At 37.3% G+C, this 14,218-nt stretch overlaps 3 protein-coding genes across 3 annotated transcripts in view; all 3 read right to left on the bottom strand.

Moving 5' to 3' along the window:
• The window catches only part of LOC107679923 (60S ribosomal protein L13), a 5,073-nt gene extending 3,785 nt beyond the window's left edge, over positions 1 to 1,288 (bottom strand). The window contains exons 1-3 of the mRNA XM_016475648.1: positions 1,194 to 1,288; positions 494 to 609; positions 262 to 403 (exon numbers count right to left, since the gene is read on the bottom strand). Of these exons, the coding sequence (XP_016331134.1) occupies positions 262 to 403; positions 494 to 597 (246 nt within the window). The 5' untranslated portion in view covers positions 598 to 609; positions 1,194 to 1,288. The remainder of the gene's footprint in view (positions 1 to 261; positions 404 to 493; positions 610 to 1,193) is intronic.
• A 3,858-nt stretch (positions 1,289 to 5,146) lies between these two features.
• LOC107679898 (glycine cleavage system H protein, mitochondrial-like) lies at positions 5,147 to 9,992 on the bottom strand. The gene is made up of 5 exons (XM_016475617.1): positions 9,707 to 9,992; positions 6,342 to 6,421; positions 5,906 to 5,969; positions 5,695 to 5,826; positions 5,147 to 5,601 (listed from the first exon to the last, which is right to left on the bottom strand). Exons 1-5 carry the CDS (start codon positions 9,858 to 9,860, stop codon positions 5,504 to 5,506), a joined length of 528 nt encoding a protein of 175 aa, XP_016331103.1. The 5' UTR covers positions 9,861 to 9,992; the 3' UTR covers positions 5,147 to 5,503.
• Positions 9,993 to 10,873: 881 nt separating this feature from the next.
• The window catches only part of LOC107679917 (lysine--tRNA ligase-like), a 13,705-nt gene continuing 10,360 nt past the window's right edge, over positions 10,874 to 14,218 (bottom strand). The window contains exons 10-15 of the mRNA XM_016475641.1: positions 13,581 to 13,754; positions 13,309 to 13,394; positions 12,756 to 12,841; positions 12,548 to 12,674; positions 11,523 to 11,666; positions 10,874 to 11,355 (exon numbers count right to left, since the gene is read on the bottom strand). Coding sequence (XP_016331127.1) covers positions 11,281 to 11,355; positions 11,523 to 11,666; positions 12,548 to 12,674; positions 12,756 to 12,841; positions 13,309 to 13,394; positions 13,581 to 13,754 — 692 coding nt within the window. The 3' untranslated portion in view covers positions 10,874 to 11,280. The remainder of the gene's footprint in view (positions 11,356 to 11,522; positions 11,667 to 12,547; positions 12,675 to 12,755; positions 12,842 to 13,308; positions 13,395 to 13,580; positions 13,755 to 14,218) is intronic.

The following is a 14,218-nucleotide window of genomic DNA, read 5'->3' as shown; positions in this document are numbered from 1 at the left end:
ATAAATGTATATACATGCAAAAAAAAAAAAAGCAAAATAAATATATACTGTGTGTGTATTTATATATACATAAATAAACAGTACACACACATATATTATGTAAATAAACTTTTTTGGATGCGATTAATCGCGATTAATCGTTTGACATCACTAGTAAATATCAATTTCAAAAAATTGACCCTTATGACTGGTTTTGTAGTCCAGGGTTGCATTTGGGTGAACTAACTGCTTAAACTAGCAATAATGTGGCATCAACCTCACCTTCAACTCCTCCAGGGTGAACCCGCGTCCGGCACGGACCTTGGTGTGATAGCGGATGGTTGGACACCTGACCGCTGGCCGAAGAGGTCCAGCAACCGGTCTTGGAGCGATGCGGCGGGCCTTTGCCTGACGGGCCTTTCGTCTGAGGAAAAAACAAGATAGATGCATTTTAATAAAGTGATGCTTCCCATGAACTATTAAAATCCATTTGTCAGTACAGACTTGGTGTTACCTGCGGATCTTTCTGGCAGGCTGGTTGAACCAGGTGCGCACTCTCTTCTGCCAGTCTTTATGAAAGTGAGGGTTCAAGATCATGCCATTCCGGCTGGGAGCCATGATTGTTCACTCCTAATGTAAAATAAACGTTACAGCAATAAGCACAGTTCCCTGCTCCACGTTCACATATAGTTCAACTAGCATTAACTGAAGCTGTGCACGGTCGTTTATAGTTTTATAAACAATTGCACGCTCATGAAAGCCATTAAAACACGTTTGCAATTATTTTACATTTTTGTACCCGTCCAAACACTCCATATGAGCTCCGCTATCGCCTGACGTGGTGTCATGCTTGTGGTTTAAGGCGCCGAGAGCAACAACTCAGTATAAGACGTGGCAGTAAACGCGCGAGGAAGCCTTTAGCTGAATGTATGTTTTATTTAGGTTTCCAAACACTTGACTGCTTCATGAGCGGCTGGTTAAAACTCAAACTGATATTCAAACAAGCACGCGGAGTATGGAGAATGCGACAGAGTACCGTGTACTAAAATGACCTTTTTTATCTCTCAATAATGTATAATACTGGCAATAGAGCCAAGTTTGCACATGAAACAAATTACACTTTAAGAGTGGACTACTTAAATTATCACGTGATAAACCGTTAATAAGGATTAATGCGGATAAACTTGATGTTTAGCCGGAATTAATGCACATACCGTATGTAGCGGAAAATGGCTGAAAAGGAAAAGGAAATGACAACGCGGGGTTTTATGGGAAGTGAAGAAAAGAGCCAATAGCAACGACCGATGTGCCCGTCTACCGGAAGTGTGAAGCCGGTTTTGTTGTGACAAATCGGCACGTGGATGCATGTAGATTAAAAGTTCGACAACTAATCGTTTACTACTACTACTACTACTAATAATTATTATTATTCAATTAATAGTTAATAAAGTGAATGTAAAGGAGAATGTTGTTAATTTAACGCGGTGAACGAAAAAAACGCACACGTAGATACGTGCATGCAAATAAAAGAAAAAAATCGAGTATGTTCATTAACACATATAAATGAACATAATCGAACATAAATTAAATTAACATCATCGAAATTAAAATCAAGAATGAATTGCTGAATGAATGAAACGATCACACTCTATCATACTAAATAAATTATAAACCACCTTAATGCTTTTACATTGTATTAAGTAAAATGCTTTCCATTTAGTAACATTCGTTTTGAACACAAGGAAAACTTATATCACTGTAGAAAAATAAAAATGTATATACATGGAATTTGAGTAAAATCTGTTCTAAATAGGCCTACTTTAGAACTGAGCATAACTAGAAAACTGTACACTAAAAAATGCTGGGTTAAATGCAACCCAGTGCTGGGTAAAATAGGGACAAACCCAGCGATTGGGTTATTTTGACCCAGCGTTTGGGTTAAATGTTTAACCCAACCTTCTGAGTAGTAACCCAACCGCTGGGTCAAAATAACCCAATCGCTGGGTTTGTCCCTATTTTACCCAGCAGTGGGTTGTAATTAACCCAGCATTTTTTAGAGTGTAGCCTTTGTTTTTATTCTGACGACGTGTTCAGACACTTTTGAAATTATGGGATTTGGGAAACTTAAAAACTCTTGAAACAGTTGTCTGTAGTCTAATAAAATCATTTTAAAAGGTGTGATTTAAAATCGATCAGGGGGGTTGTAAGGCGTCCTTACATATAAAACGTGGTATATCTGGAGTAAGCATTGCTCTGCATCCTAAAGAACAACAATTCTCTAAATTAAAAACCTGTTAGAGGTGCATAGGTTCTTTCTTATTTTGACAGATTTATTCTGTATGTAGAGTGCTTTCTACATGAGTTTTAACCAAAAACACATATTCATATGTGAAATCCTAAAAGGCATGTGTGGTCATTCTTATGTAATATTTGTAAACTTGTATGGTAAAACAAAAGGCTTATATAATTATACATCTATTTGCCTTTTACGTCATTCATCACATAAGATCAAGATAAGATCAGCCATATTTGATTTGCTGGTTGCATCTCATTACATAAAATCTTAGAATAGATAACTACCAATCAGTTTTAAAAATGTATAAAACAAGTACAGCTATAATCTGTATATAGTTACCAAAATAAGTTAACATTATAAACATCTAAATAAATGTCCTTTTGGCCAAGGAGTTACAGTTTCCTAACAAATGCAAAGAAAGATATCAAAGGAATCTGCTGTGAATTCTTTTACACGGGTTTCAGGTTTTTTTTGCAGGTGAGCAAAAAGATACTATGCTCACCCTTCATTAATCATTGATCTCTGAAACACAGCAACTCACCAGTCTTTTAATCTCAGGGCAAAGGTCAAGGTGTGCTGGGCTGGGAGGTGCTCTTGGTTCCCTTCTGCATGTGTGCCCTTCTTTTCTCTACACCAATCTCAGCATCAAGAGAGAGAGAGAACTAGCTCTTAAAACAAACAGTACAGTACAAAAAGAAATAAATGCCTCACATATTTGTGCAATTTGCTTGCAAACAAAAATATCTGAAACAAACAATGGTGCATTTCTTGATAATGTACACTACTGTTCAAAATGGGGTCAGGTGTATGTATTTGTTTTTTTAAAGAAATTAATACTTTTATTTAGCAAAGACATAAAATTACAATAAAAATATTACTTTCAAAAGATTTCTATTTTAAACGAATGCTGTTCTTTTGAACTGTCTATTCATCAAAGAATCCAGAAAAATATCATAATAATAATAAATAATTCCTAAACAGCAAATTTGCATATTAGAATGATTTCTGAAGGATCATGTGACACTGAAGTCTGGAGTAATGATACTGAAAATTCAGCTTTGCATAACAGGAATGAATTACATTTCAAAATATCAAAATAGAAAACAGTTACTTTAAATTGCAATAATATTTCACAATATTGCTGTTTTAATGTATTTGTAATTAAAATAAGCGCAGCCTTGGTGAGCATTTAAGTCTAACTTCAAAAACAGAGAATCTTACAGAGCTCAAATTTTGTAGATATTTTTGGTAATATATGATGGAAGCATTTGCTGTAAAGTATGTCAGAAGCAATGCTTCACATTCATGTGTTAAACTCATCATTTATTATATGCTTTAAAGGAGACATATTATGCCCCTTTTTACAATATGTAATGTAAGCCTCTGGTGTCCCCAGAATGTGTTTGTGAAGTTTCAGCTCAAAATACTCCACAGATCATTTGTTATATCATTTTGAAAATGCCCATTTTGAGTGGAAGCAGAAACACGCTGTTTTTCGGGCCTGTCTCTTTAAATGCAAATGAGCTGCTGCTCTCCGCCCCCTTTTGCACCTGCTAAAAACATCTGTTTTGGTTCTGATTATCATGTTTATCGCGCTGAAATCATGCATTTTAAACCATATGAGTTTAAACTTCTTATATACGGTTTTCTGAGAGCACACATCCGAAGCACCTGGACAGAAAGCGGCTGTCACAGCATGCGAGTACTAATCTAAGTTCTCATTCACACACAAGTTTACGTTAAAAACACACATGAGTTACAAAAACAGTCAAGTTATGTCTGTGAAGGTAAACAGCTCGGAAATAAATCACGTTTATTTTAGATCTGTGTGGCAGCAGCAATATACAGTAAATAAATCAATAAATCCACTGCTCTCTTGTCTCCTCTGAGGTTGGGACTCTAAATAGTGTTCTGTGCTCGTCTGTGCAGCCAAAGACAGAACAGTTAGCATGTTTTGCTCAAACTTTCGCCATGGCATTAGAACTGGAACACCATGCCTCCTGTAGCGAATCGATGCATTTTTGTAAGAAAAATATACATATTTATAACGTTATAAACACTAAATCACCGCCGCATGTGCTACGCCTACGTCCTACGTCATCTGCCCGGAACGGCTTCTGCGTACGACAGTTAGGGGAGTGAAAGAAAAGTATTTTCTAGGCCGATATGGCTAGGAACTATACTCTCATTCCGGCGTAATAATCAAGGAACTTTGCTGCCGTACCATGAGTGCAGCAGGCGCAATGATATTACGCAGCGCCTGAAAATAGTCCCCAGCTAGGTAACTTCCAACGGAAGGCATGCACCCTGTGCAAGCAGGTGGTCAAGTTGGTTATGTTGGCGCAAGTTTTTTCAGGTGTTGCGTAATATCATTGCTACCAATAACATCAATATGTGATCAATAACATCAACTTAATATCAAAGTTTCTTGATTATTACGCTGGAATGAGAGTATAGTTCCTAGCCATATCGGCCTAGAAAATCGCAACTTTTCATTTTCCGTCCGTCTTAGTACACGATGTAACTACAGAAGAGTCAAGTTTTAAATAGGAAAATTATCTAAACTCTTTGGTCATTTTTGAGCGAGATGCTAACGGTCTAATCAGATTCAATTATCTATGCTAAGCTACAGCTAAAAGTGCTACCGCCAGACCCGGAGATCGGCTGAATGGATTCGAAAATGGTAAAACTCAACTGTTTAACTCTAGGGGAGTTGGAAAATGAGCCTATTTTCAAAAATAGTGGAGTGTTCCTTTAAGTTATAAGAACAATACGTTACTGGTGTCATAAGACAATTTGAAAATCTGAAAGGTTCAAATTTGAACATACCAGAATGTTGCAGCAGAACACAGAACAGGCAAACTGGCTCACAATGTTACATTTTCGAATTTATTGCATGCCATGTTACGTCAACGTCACACACATCATATTGACAAATATACTATTTAAGACAATCAGCAGAACCAGCCCTCTCTTTGTTTGAGCCCACGTAAAGCACCTCAAACTGTTTCCAAAAGCCCTCGAAATATTTGGCTTTTGACTCCAAAATGCACGAGTTTGTTAAACTAGCACATTACAACAGATTATTTTGGTGGAAAAGAAAATTACAAAATCAAAATAAATAGATTTCAAAGAATTGTATTAGTACTAATTCTACCAACGGCATTCTAGAGTAGCTTAAAGGCTCTGAATGATCAATAATAACAAATAACGAAGGTCTGAACACCTTCATGAATCAAGGGATTTGATGAATTTTTCATAAGCAGCTTCATCCATGAGTTCATCAAGTTCTGCAGGTTTCTCTATGGTCATCTTAATCAACCATCCTTGAGGAGGGAGAAAGGAATGTTTGTATATTACACATCCACGTACAGTATTGTGTGATTTCAGTTTAATAAGAGACTAACAGCTGCACTCACCGTCTTCATAGCAGGCTTTATTTACAAGTCCCGGGTTATCTGCCAGATTTGTGTTGATTTCGGTCACCTCTCCAGTCAGTGGAGAATACAACTCACTAGCAGCTTTGACGCTTTCTAAAGCACCGAACTCCTCTGAAAAATAAATACATGTCATGTTGTCTGTGCTACAGCAGGACAAAGGCACAAGACTGGGATTTCAGATTCTTCTCACCCATTTGTTCAAGCTTTGTTCCCACTTCTGGAAGCCCACAGTATACCACATCACCTAACGCTTCCTATGGTGATAGAACAGAGACCATTTTAAACTAAACTTAAAAACTGCATGAAAATATTGCAATAACAATGTAACTTTTAAAGTTAACATCAAATTAAAATAGACCCCTCCCCCTTTACTTTTTTTGCATGTTATTCCAAAGACACCAAAGACGCAATTTTTTAAGAATTGCGAGAAACTCATAAATATGACTTTTTCTCTGGCAATTCTGAATTTACATCTCACAATTCAGACTTTTTTCCTCAGAATTCTGTTTTTTCTCACCATCACAGAACAAGTAGTAAAAAGTATAAAAAACATTTAAAACATAAAACATTTGAAACTGAATTGACACCATCTATAAACACTTATTTCTTTCTAAAGAGGAGCACACCTGAGCAAAGTTGCTGATGCCAACCGTGCCCACAGTCCCTTCCACTCTCACCCATTCGTGTTTGTCTGTGAACTTCAGAGCTGGAAAAACACAAGAGAATATAAATAATAATAAGATCAAGATAAACAGAACCATTCATTAAAGTAATACATCTCCCAAAACAACAAAAAATGTGCTGTCAATTACTCTCTCACATAGTGTTATTTTAGCAGGGCTCACAAAATTTCAAAATCGCTGGTAGCCCTTCAGGCAGACATTCTTCAGATTATGGTAGCCCAAAATGAATTTAAGTAGCCCGAATAAAAAAAAAAAAGACATCGGCTGTACTTCTCTGCGGACAAATCAGCATGATTAAAAACTAGTAGCATATAGGGATGTAACGATTCAATCAAAGAATTAAATATTACAAATAAAATAAATCTCTTAAACAAACTAAGGCTTTGGCTGTGCTTTTTCCATTTAAAATCAGAGGCAATCACTGCATTTTAATCATGATCCAAACAAAGATGCTAAATACATGTTATTTAGATTGCAATTAGATTGTATAATTTCGAAATTTGAAGCAAAAACAGAATGGTTTGATTTTAGCTTTGTGAATGAGACGCAGATGTCACTCTCTGACAGCAGGTGGCGCCTATGGAACAGCTGGTATTTATAGGCTACTGCCCCTTTAAGACCGAATGCACTGATCCAATATAATGATGCACTTGAGATTTCTTTCTCCACTGTTTACGTTCACTTAAGACATAACTGACTGTGTTTACAAGAATACTTGCCAAGACAGTTATTTTGAGATAATTTTGTGTGTATGTGTTCATTCAGATGCAAGGATATGCGAAAGAGGAATCAATTCTGTGTATGCACATTGCCTGAAACGCGGCTCTCTGTGTGCGCTTTGAATGAGTGCGCGCAGCTCCGAATGCGCGTGAATGGTTTAAAACACTTGAATGTTTAATGCAGGGTTGCCAGGTTTTCGCTACAAAACCCGCCCAATTACTACTCAAAACTAGCCTGAAAATAGCCCAATGGGGGTCATGCGCAACAGACTTCCGTATTCTATTAACCGGGTCTCGTCGCTTCCGGTTCAAGCGTTTTGCATATGCTTAGTTACGTTCTCCGACAAGCGGAAGCAATGAGACCTGTTTTCCGGGTTTGGTCAGGTGATATTCGACATATACCCTATTGCTTTCCAGTAAAAATCGCATTGGGGGTGGGAGTGGGTGGGGGTATGGTCTCTCATTGGCTGTAGGTCATCGCCGATGTGTTTTTCAGTCAGAACTCATTTCACACAACGTGACTGTGAATCGCCGACAGCTCCAGATATTTAGCATGCCAAATATTTCACGGGTGTCGCCGATTCCCTCAAATCGCGTCTTTGATAATTCACACTGCGTGATTGTCACTCGCGTGAACGAGCACCGATTTGCCTCCGATTTCGGGCATTTGTCGGCGATTTCGCAAAACCTGTCGGCGAGTGAAAAATCGGGCTAAAATCGTGCAGTGTGAACTCGGCATTAGAAACACGTGCAAACGATCAACTATGATCCGTTTTACCCCTACAATCTAGTGAACAACGCAAATCAAGGAAGGAATTTTCTATCACTGTTCAAGATAGCCCGTTGGGCAGGGCGGTGATACATTTTGGTAGCCCGAATGGAAAACACAATAGCCCCGGGACGTCGGGCTAGCGATTTTGCGAGCCCTGTTTACTATACTATTAAATACTATTTTGAATGAGCTTTTATTTTTATATTTTCAGTTTTAATTTCAGTTTGTGTTTTGTGACTTTTTATTTATTAAAAAAACAAATTCTATATAGCTTTATTTTTATTTGTTTTAGTAATTTCATTTTTAAGTGCAAGTTTATTTAATATTTATATTTAAATTTTACTTCAGTTACCAACTGAACTAGCCTATACAATTATAGTAGTTTTAATTTTAGGTAAGAATAACAACAGTATTCTCATATTATGAAAAAAAAAACAAAAAAAAAAACGTTTTTTAGTTTGGAATGACATGAGAATCACTATTTGGCCTATTTTGGCACTATTTACATTATTTTGGTTTCAAAGAACCATTCCTTTAAACGTGAGTTTTCGTTCAAGGACATTTTCTTTTTGCATAAATATTAACTCACGCTGATGATAGTTTGACCATTCAAACTTTATAAAGTTAATGATGCATCAATTTCCAGGTCTGTCTTTCCATTTCACTACAGGTTTTCTGAATTCTTCTGGTTAATCTTTTAAATCACTGTACTGAACATGATGCAGTCACTAAGGGTAAAAGCAACTGTAAAAGGTCAGGTTAAGGCATGCCAAATGGTGTGCTTTCTGTGCCAGATAATTGCAAAATAACAACCTGCTTTCAAACAGGTTTCTCAAACACCCATTTGTGGGTTTCTGTACAACAAACCCATAAAATGAGAGTAACATGAGGAAACAAGATCCAAATTAAACAAGTATAATTAAAATGTCAGGACGCCTCCATTTCTCAAGACCTGATTCAGAAAGAAAATCAGTGACTGTTCTTAATTTGATATAAATGTCATATTAATGCCATAATTCTTAGAACAGTATGCAAACCAATGAACACCATCATCTGAGGACTCCCAGAGGGGCAAAGCCTCAACTGACTCGGATTCTAGCATCAGCCCATGCAGAAACAATACAGGTTTAAACCAGATTGTGAGCAGGGCTGAGAAGCATGGCTGGGCTTTATGCAAGACACTCCTGTAGTTATTTTTGATCTTGAGACATCGGAGAAAACATAATGAAGATGATGCATCAGTCTAATTTCATAGATTTCGTGAATGACAGATTTAAGTGAGATCATGTGTAGAGTAAGGGGCCTCTGGTCAAACCTCATGGGCACAAGATGCAGCAGTCTTAACTTTAATTAGCCTCAATTTAAGATCTCAAACTAATTCGAGCCACATGATAATACTGAACCGAGAAAACTAGTTAAGCGTGGCGAGTTTGATCCGATGAAAGCGTCAGCAAAAATCACACTGACCAGTTAAAGAACATTGTGCACTTTTAACACTTAACATAAAAGGTAGCCTACTTAATGGTTCCAAAAATAGAGGCAATTTAAACGGAAGATTCGAATTCGAACATTCGAATCCGCCAAGTAACTTTCTGCGAATAAATCACTGGAATGTATAAAACGCCTGCGGACCTTCACGACGTAACAAACGAACCAAAGTAACAAATTCAGTTGACAAGCAAACTTTTACAAGCGTTTAGAAGATAAAAAGCTTCTTAAAAATACCAAAGTGCAAACAGTTATGGCAGCAGTTCTTGCGGCAAAGATAAATGCGAGATGTAAAACGGAGGAGCCGTGGAGTTCTGTTAAGTTTTTACCTCCCGAGAGCCGCGAGCTCGTCGTGTAAAGCGTCCTTAACATGTTTGGTCTTCGCGAATTTTGGCACGTCCAGAAATGTGCAGGTCTCGTGAGCAGGGGCAATGCTGCCGAGAAGTTTGCCGAAACGCATCGGAGCACCGCACACATTGCCATCTTCACCGAGTCTAGGCTTCAGTCATTAAATAACAGCCTGATGCACTTTACCGCTGAACCACAGACCTCACGGTGCTGATGTGTGACTGAGAATAAAGATATCGATAACGAAATGAACACTGGCACAGACTATACGACCTGTTATACAAAGTCCAAGCATGATGAAAGCAAAAGTGTAGCACAATGAGTGGAAATCCCTTGGTTTTGAGAGCTATGGAAATACAAAGCAAGTTTCTTCACATACGGACTTTAAAACGTACATAGGCTAATAATTATTATAATTATAATTAAAATGACAAACAATGTTTCAAACCACATATGCATGTAGCTCGAGTCGTATTTCATGTGATTTTTGCCATTCACACTTGCTAAATACGATCCGAATCCAATCGGGTAAACACAAAAATCGGATTAAGGCCGCCACTCTGAATAAAGTTTAAGCCTAGATTGTTCCTGCAATTAAACGAACCTAAACATTTGACCAATTACTTTTAATTAACTAGTGATTTTTTAAGTTCACACAGGTGCCATATCAGTGCAACAACAGGTGTAATTACTCACATTAACCTTGTTGCAGTAATATTTGACAAACAAGCGTCACACTTTTTCAGTGTAATGTTTTATGTAAATATTTAACATCTATCAAACCTTGTACATTCTCTCTATAAAATAATACAGTAGTCAACATTTGAAGTGGATCAAAAAAAGTTAATCAAAGTTGTCCTAAGAACGCATTTTGATTTGAGGACAACTTTGATGCAAGGTTTAGATCCAGTTCAAATGTTGACTAGTGTTGTTTAAAATTGATACATTTTCCTATCTAACACAATTACATAGCTTTTAGGGTCACTTGTGGTAAGAAATTTAGAGTTCTTAAAACTGCAAAATAAAACTTGCACATTATAATGACAACTACCATTAATTTACAAGAGTGCTTTAATTTTTTTGCGAGGGAATGTCTCTTATTTGAACCAAAAGGAGAGAAAACTGAGAGGATAAGATGCAATATGGAAACAAACCCCACAAACCATTTGGCTTGTCCAAGTCATTATTTAATGTGATTCAATTGAACAGCCAATAAGCCTGTTAAAAAACACAGTTGGACAGAAGATCATAAAACATCCAAACATGGCTGAGAAACATAGGTCTAATCACCCCAGGTCACAAAAATGCAGAAAATTGACAATGGGTAACAGAGAAAGGACAGCAGGGTTCCTATTCCCCATAAAACTGTGAGCTGTACGTTAAAAGATCTGCTGAAATCTTTCCCTTCAATATGGACAGTGCATCGGTCTTAAACATTTAGGCTATAACCCTCAAAAGTGACAAGAACTTGGACAGTTCAGACTGAATCAAGAAATCCAGAGATGGATGAAATCCGCAGGTGTGGCGTTTCACTCATATGAAGTCAGTCCCAGCATTACACTGATGTGCCCTCTGCAGGTGGAGCTGGTTTATTGTCTTCAGGTTTCATGGCCGGGAAGAGAAGCACCTCCTAAAGTAAAGCACATCAAGTCAGAAGCAGTTTTAATATCAAAGTATTTACAGAATGAGATTTGGACAGTTTATCTACAGGGACAAAATGTCCATTGTTTTATTAATATACAAGAAGTGTTTCACAAATGTTTCAGAATCCGAAAAAGGGGCCATGGGGGGTCGTACCTTGATGTTGTTGGAGTCTGTGAGGAACATGGTGAGGCGGTCGATGCCCATGCCCCATCCTGCCGTGGGTGGAAGGCCGTACTCTAAGGCAGTGCAGAAGGTCTCGTCAATAAACATCGCCTCATCGTCACCCTCTGCCTTGGCCTGAGGACACAGATAGAACACTCATTCAACTAGAGCAGGGCTGTCCAAACTCGGTCCTCAAGGGCCGGTGTCCTGCAGAGTTTAGCTCCAACTTGCCTCAACACACCTGACTGGAAGTTTCTATGCCTAGTAAAGAGCTTGATTAGCTGGTTCAGGTGTGTTTAATTAGGGTTGGAGCTAAACTCTGCAGGACACCGGCCCTCCAGGACCGAGTTTGGACAGACCTGAACTAGAGGATACTTTCTTAGTAAATAAAAAGCCAAGTATGGTAAGATACGCTCTTTTTTGCCATTTTAACAGAGCAGCTATCTCAGATGAGATTACAAACCAAAGACTAGCATAAACATTTTTTATTAAACGAAGTCTCTTATGCTTATTAATTTATTTGACCAAAAGTACAGTAAAAACAGTAATATGGCGAAATTCAATTACCATTTATAATAATTGTTTTGTTTTTTTTTACTTTTTTTTTATAATATAAATTATTCCTGTGATGCAAAGCTGAATTTTCTGCATCATTATTCTGGTCTGCATTGTCATGATCTTTCATGTGACATCCACATGATTTCTTATTATCAATGTTTAAAACCATTTTTTTTCTGCTTAATATTTTTGTGGAAACTGATGCATTTTTCTTTTCAGGATTCTTTGATGAATAGAAAGTTCAAAAAGAACAGGATTTATTTAAAATATATATATTTTTTTGTAACAATGTAGAAGTCTTTACTCTCACTTTTCATCGATTTATTCCATCCTCTAGAATTTATTGCTTCATAGGACCAGCAGCAAAAGTTTGTTTCTTTGGACAAAATTTGAAAACTAAGAATCAACATTTGTGCAAGATTACACAGAAAATTATGTATTCAATAGTTTATCTTCACCTTGGCCTGCTGCTCAAACAGTTCTCGTTGTCTGATGGGATCGTTCAACTCTGTGTAGGCGTTGCAGATCTCCTTCTTCATCACAAACAGTTCAAATCGCTCAGTTAGACCTTTCTGTGATCTGTGCCTGGGGTGGAGACATCAGTATATACATCAGTTGAATGTTTTAGATACAGTGAAAAGTCATAAATGGAAGTTAGGCACATACCATTTTGCTAGAGGACTCATGATCTGTGGATGATCACAGATGAAAGTTGGATTGATGCACTTCACCTCCAGGAAGTCTCCCACTAACTGTCAACAATAATGTGCCAAAATGAGTTAAAATGCGTGTACGATGACTAGACTAACACAAAGAATATGAAAAGTATAAATAATTAGTAAAAAAAAAAAAAAGTGTCTTGAAAATATAAATAATTAGTAAAAAAAAAAAAAAAGTGTCTCGAGTGCACATTTTTGAGAGTCAAAAACAAGTCTTGCATATAATTTAACTAGTCTGTTAGTGTGCTTTGTGTGGCCAAACACGTATCTGCCATTTAAAAAGGCCAAAGTAAGGCTTCTGGGGCAGGATTCATGAAAATCTCAAGAAAGAAGTCTTTTCAAGAATTTTCAAAGGAATGTTCCGAAGTGCATTTCTTAATTTTTTAAAGATTAAAAAAAACACACACACACACACAAAGACCATCTTTCTGTGCTTAATGCAGATTTCTGTACTAATAATAAGTGTGCACTTTTTTATTACAGTGTCCAGTACTTCATACCTTGTCCAGAAGACGGGCAGTTGTCCTGGGAGGAGGGCATTCAACTTCTTTCTGAACACAAAGGTCATCTAAGAACTTGCGCGTTTCTGTAAACAACAAAAATTAATTAATTAATAAATAATGAGCTTTAATCATTATAACAATAGAGTAAAGCCCCAGCACCTATGTTAGGATGTGTCAAATAATTTTTACGTGGTACTACTTATACTTCGTAAAAACCAAGTGGTTCAACAGATGTTCTCTATGCTTGGTTTATGGACTGTAACCCTTACCATCACTGTCGTAGGTGTCAGGAGCTGGAAACTTCACCCCCAATTCCTTCTCCAGGTCTTGAGTCATGCTGATCCGTTTGAAGGGAGGAGTGAAGTCTATTTCATAGGCTTGTCCCTCTGGACCATCAGGATGATACGTCACCTTATAATCTCCGGTAATGTACTTCACCATTCCTGTAAAAGCAACGAAGAAACTTCACTTGGGTGTTCTCAGACACATAATTTTACAAATTACAAAATCATGGTGGTGCAAATTACTGTTCATGTCAAAATATCATGTTAGTTTATTCAAAAATTAATATTTTGTCATGTCGTTCAAACCCTTAAAAGGAACACTCCACTATTTTTGAAAATAGGCTAATTTTCCAACTCCCCCAGAGTTAAACAGTTGAGTTTTACCGTTTTCGAATCCATTCAGCCGATCTCCGGGTCTGGCGGTAGCACTTTTAGCTGTAGCTTAGCATAGATAATTGAATCTGATTAGACCGTTAGCATCTCGCTTAAAAATGACCAAAGAGTTTCTATATTTTTCCCATTTAAAACTTGACTCTTCTGTAGTTACATCGTGTACTAAGTTACATCATGTACTAAGACTGACGGAAAATGAAAAGTTGATTTTCTAGGCCGATATGGCGAGG

The sequence above is a fragment of the Sinocyclocheilus anshuiensis genome, unplaced genomic scaffold (genome assembly GCF_001515605.1).
Source record: "Sinocyclocheilus anshuiensis isolate Anshui unplaced genomic scaffold, SAMN03320099.WGS_v1.1 scaffold256, whole genome shotgun sequence".
Classification (NCBI taxonomy): domain Eukaryota; kingdom Metazoa; phylum Chordata; class Actinopteri; order Cypriniformes; family Cyprinidae; genus Sinocyclocheilus; species Sinocyclocheilus anshuiensis.
Note: the sequence above shows the minus strand (reverse complement) of the source record. Positions and strands in the feature narration are given on the sequence as shown.

Coding starts and splice junctions, on each gene's coding strand:
- LOC107679898 (XM_016475617.1), bottom strand. CDS start 9,860: ATGGCAATGTGTGCGGTGCTCCGATGCGTTTCGGCAAACTTCTCGGCA. Junction 5,827..5,905: donor AACAAAGCTTGAACAAATGG/GTGAGAAGAATC, acceptor TTTATTTTTCAG/AGGAGTTCGGTGCTTTAGAA. Junction 5,602..5,694: donor TAAAGCCTGCTATGAAGACG/GTGAGTGCAGCT, acceptor TCCCTCCTCAAG/GATGGTTGATTAAGATGACC.